This window comes from Lolium perenne, chromosome 4 (genome assembly GCF_019359855.2).
Source record: "Lolium perenne isolate Kyuss_39 chromosome 4, Kyuss_2.0, whole genome shotgun sequence".
Lineage (NCBI taxonomy): Eukaryota > Viridiplantae > Streptophyta > Magnoliopsida > Poales > Poaceae > Lolium > Lolium perenne.
In genome coordinates, this window is record NC_067247.2 from 398,204,890 (window position 1) to 398,208,914 (window position 4,025).

At 43.1% G+C, this 4,025-nt stretch overlaps 1 protein-coding gene across 1 annotated transcript; it reads left to right on the forward strand.

Annotated features, from left to right (window-relative positions):
- Positions 1 to 1,822: 1,822 nt before the first annotated feature.
- Positions 1,823 to 3,272, forward strand: LOC127349317 (peroxidase 57-like). The gene is made up of 2 exons (XM_051375056.2): positions 1,823 to 2,073; positions 2,280 to 3,272. Exons 1-2 carry the CDS (start codon positions 1,855 to 1,857, stop codon positions 3,039 to 3,041), a joined length of 981 nt encoding a protein of 326 aa, XP_051231016.1. The 5' UTR covers positions 1,823 to 1,854; the 3' UTR covers positions 3,042 to 3,272.
- The last annotated feature ends 753 nt before the right edge of the window (positions 3,273 to 4,025 follow it).

Here is a 4,025-nt window from a genome sequence, read left to right on the forward strand (position 1 = left end):
ATATATCAACATGGATGCATCGGATATATAGATGCTCATTGTCAAAGTCTCAACTGTTTGTAATAAGTGCGAGCCCAAAACATGTAACGCTCATCTGCAAGGGCTGCAAGCCTTCCTATGGCCACCACATATGTGTCTTTCCGTTTTCTCTTACTGCTGGGTTCCCTATCTCTTGTACACCATGTTCTGTTGTTTCATGTGGGTTTTCACATGTATAGATTCCTTGTGTTTTTTTGCCATGTTTCAAATTTCAGATGAATTTCATTGTGATTTCAAAATATATGTTTTTGTACTATATTTTTATTGTGATTTCAAAATTATAAGACTTAAAGATGAAAACGATCTTGACAATAGAAAGACAACAATACAAACAATTCATAAATCTAGGCTTTGTGCTTTGGGTGGATGGAGAGACCGATAGGATACATGTCTTAAAATGCATGGTAAATGGGTGGACGGAGAGGGAACAACCAATAGGTTTCGCAAAAAAAAGAAGAGAGAGAGCAGAACCAATAGGATGGCGAGTGTGTCTTTGTGTGACTTTGTTGTGTGCATGGATCTCAAATGACAAATCAATAATGGAATAGCGTTGTGCAGATGAGAGAGGTGCCAAATGATCTATTTGCCATTACTACCGCTTATTTTCTATGTATTCTTACCCTATTAGTTTCATAATTTTGGTACGTTTTTTCCTTGCACTTTTCTAAGGAAAAGGCATGAACCTTTTTTTGTATGTACATTAACATATTTTCTGCTAAAATGAAGTTTGATCCAAAATACTTCATATGATAACTTTTTTCTAAAATAAGCAAGCAAATATTTCATAGGATTAACATGACAACATTTATTTTGGTGTGAAAAATTTGTCTAAATTTCCCGAACATTGTTTTTGAAAAGCAATCATGAATTTTTTTATTACTTATTTATTTTTCAATTTAGTTGCTATGTTGCTTCTTATTAATTATATTATTATATTAATTTTCTATTTGAAGTTATCTAAGATAATTTGCTCTCTTATTGGATGTTGTGATTTTCAATGCAACTTGAATTGGTTATTCACATATCTAAGTAGTACTAATAAATGTAACACTAGTTTATCCCATTTTTGTCATCCCATTTTTCTCTAGAATCTTGTCTAAATCACAATGGAGGGAGTGAGTATTTTTAGATAAATGACATGAGTTGAGACCAAGTAAAAATATACGATATAAAAAATAGAACTTCTGATATTAAAAAACAAATCAAAAAATTGTTCAAAGTTGTAATCATAATATGAAAATTGTTCAAAGTTGTACTCATAATAATTTCCATGATGTGGATTGACATGCATGCTGCATTTTATTAAAGACATTACTTCTAGTACATAACAGAATAGAAGTTAATTAGATGCAGAACCATTTTTGTTTTTTGCGGGGAATGCAGAAGAACCAATCTAGCAGAGAGACTGTACGGGGCGTACGGCCATAAAAAATGAAGGGGCATCATCTATCTGCTGGCTATACGGCCACAGAAAATTCAGAAATCGAAGCAACAAAGCCTGTTCGTAATTATTTGACTTTGCGAACTCTTGTGAGAGAACAAACTGTATACATCATGCCCACAGTATAGCGCTGGTCAAGAAAACGATTCGGCCCGACCGCATATGCCGATATACGTGCTCTCCATTACCAAAAAAGAAATCAACGGCGCGCAAGCAATATATTTCACAAGCTGGCCAGTGGCCAGCTAGCGTGAGTGCGCGGTCATGCATGCATGTCACCTCACCCAGCTATAAGTACGCTAGGCACACGCCATGTGTCTCTCACCTCCATTTGCTCAAGCACAGCAGCCATTCCAAAATCTTGCTAGCGATCAATGGCGCACAGGAGGGCAGCGTTTCTTCTAGCAGTGGCGCTAACTGTGCTGGGCCTCGCCACCACTCAGGCGCAGCTACAGAATGGGTTCTACAAGGGCAAGTGTGGCGCCAACGACGTGGAGGCGATCGTGCAGGGCGTCGTCAAGGCTCGCTTCTCCCGCGAACCCGCCGTCGTCGCCCACCTGCTGCGCTTGCAGTTCCACGAGTGCGGCGTCAATGTATGTACTCCCTCCATCACATGCAAATCGTCTGAAATTTTTCAAATTTTTTGATGTGTCTACATACTCAATAGTGTATAGATATATCTAGATTTTGACAAATTTCATGAGACGGAGGAAGGATTTGTATACTCTAGGACACCCAGTAGAGTTCATGCATTGCTTGCATCCATGGATTGATCTGATTTTGATTCTCGTATCTGTAGGGCTGTGACGGCGGGCTTCTGATCGATGGTCCGGGGACGGAGAAGACGGCGCCGCCGAACCTGAGCGTGAAGGGCTACGACCTGATCGCGGACGTGAAGACGGAGCTCGAGAAGCGGTGCCCGGGCGTGGTCTCCTGCTCCGACATCGAGATCCTCGCCACCAGGGACGCGGTCCGTCTGGCCGGCGGGAACGCGTACGCGGTGCGCACCGGGCGGAGGGACAGGCGGCAGTCCAAGGCGGGCGACGTGAACCTGCCGGGGCCGGAGAGCACGGTGGCGCAGGCCACCGCTTTCTTCGGCAAGCTCGGGCTCGGGCAGATGGACATGGTGCTGCTGCTGGGCGCGCACACGGTGGGCGTGACGCACTGCAGCGCCATCAAGAGCAGCCGCCTCTACAGCTACGGCGGCAAGGCCGGCGCCACTGACCCGAGCCTGGACCCCTACTACGCGTTCGTGTACAAGAACTACGTGTGCCCCAACAAGCCGTCGTCGGACGACACCGTCGTGTTCCTGGACGACCAGTGGAGCGCGCTCAAGGTGGACAAGAGTTTCTACAAGATGCTGCAGAAACGCCGCGGTGTGCTCTCCGTCGACCAGAACCTCTACGGCTATGGCGCCCCCACCAGGTGGATGGTGGACATGCTCGCCAACACTGAAAACTTCAGCTGGCTCTTCCCCCAGGCGCTCGTTAAGCTCAGCGAGGTCAACGTCCTTACCGGCGCACAGGGAGAGATCCGCAGGGTCTGCAACAAGTTCAACTGATCCGCCATATGCCCATCCTTCGTGCAGAGCATAATGCATTTCGCGTTATTTTCTGGATAGGGTCATGGATCTGGTGGCAATTTTGACCCCATACGTACGTGTTTCATTCATTCGATTTTGATTTGCTATATGTACTCATTGCACATGTCATGCATTGGTACGGGTGGTTTCTGGAATTCTGGTTCAATTGTTTAGGATTTTTTCGTGTTGAATTCATATATAAGACAATCAGAGTGAACATTGTTTGAGCTTGTCAGATCTGTGTGGCTTCGTAAGTATACATCTTGTACTTGTCCATCCAGCCTTTCAAATTTGTCTCAAATTTGACATCTAAATAACAACATCCCAACAATCACTTCAGTGGGAGCTTGGATTGATCTTCGGATACATTTTGTAGATGGATATATCCAGAAAATGTTACATCCCTACAACGTACACATATGCAAGTAGTTGACTTCATTTAGAGATCACATTCCACAAAACTTAAACGGCTGTGTGCATCCTGGTTATGCAGAGGCTGGATGTAATTGCTTTTCAAAACTAATAAAGCATACTTTATCAAAAAAAAATTCTGCAAAACTTAACGCTTGTGCTAGCGGTGGCGACTTCATGCAGAGCATATTGCATTTCTCTTTTGTTTCTGTATAGGGTCATCGATCTGGTGCCAGAGGAGCACGGATTACATCAAGCGATTCAAGTTCTGATTAGGATTGCCCACCAATTTAGTCTTCGTTAGAGAATCGATATCGCATTAGATTTATGTCATATCAAAACATGTGGTATGGCAAGTTTATGTTTAGGATTTTCTTTTCTCTAAACTGTGATTGTGTGGAATTTTCATGAGGTTTATAAATCAGTACTAGATTCGTTTTTACAAAAAGTTGTTGTCTGGGCGAGCTACAGTTTTTCTGCCTGATACTGTTTACTGCGTGATTTTTCATAAATTCTTGGAATGTCAGAACAATCTTAATTTTTTTGGTAAAA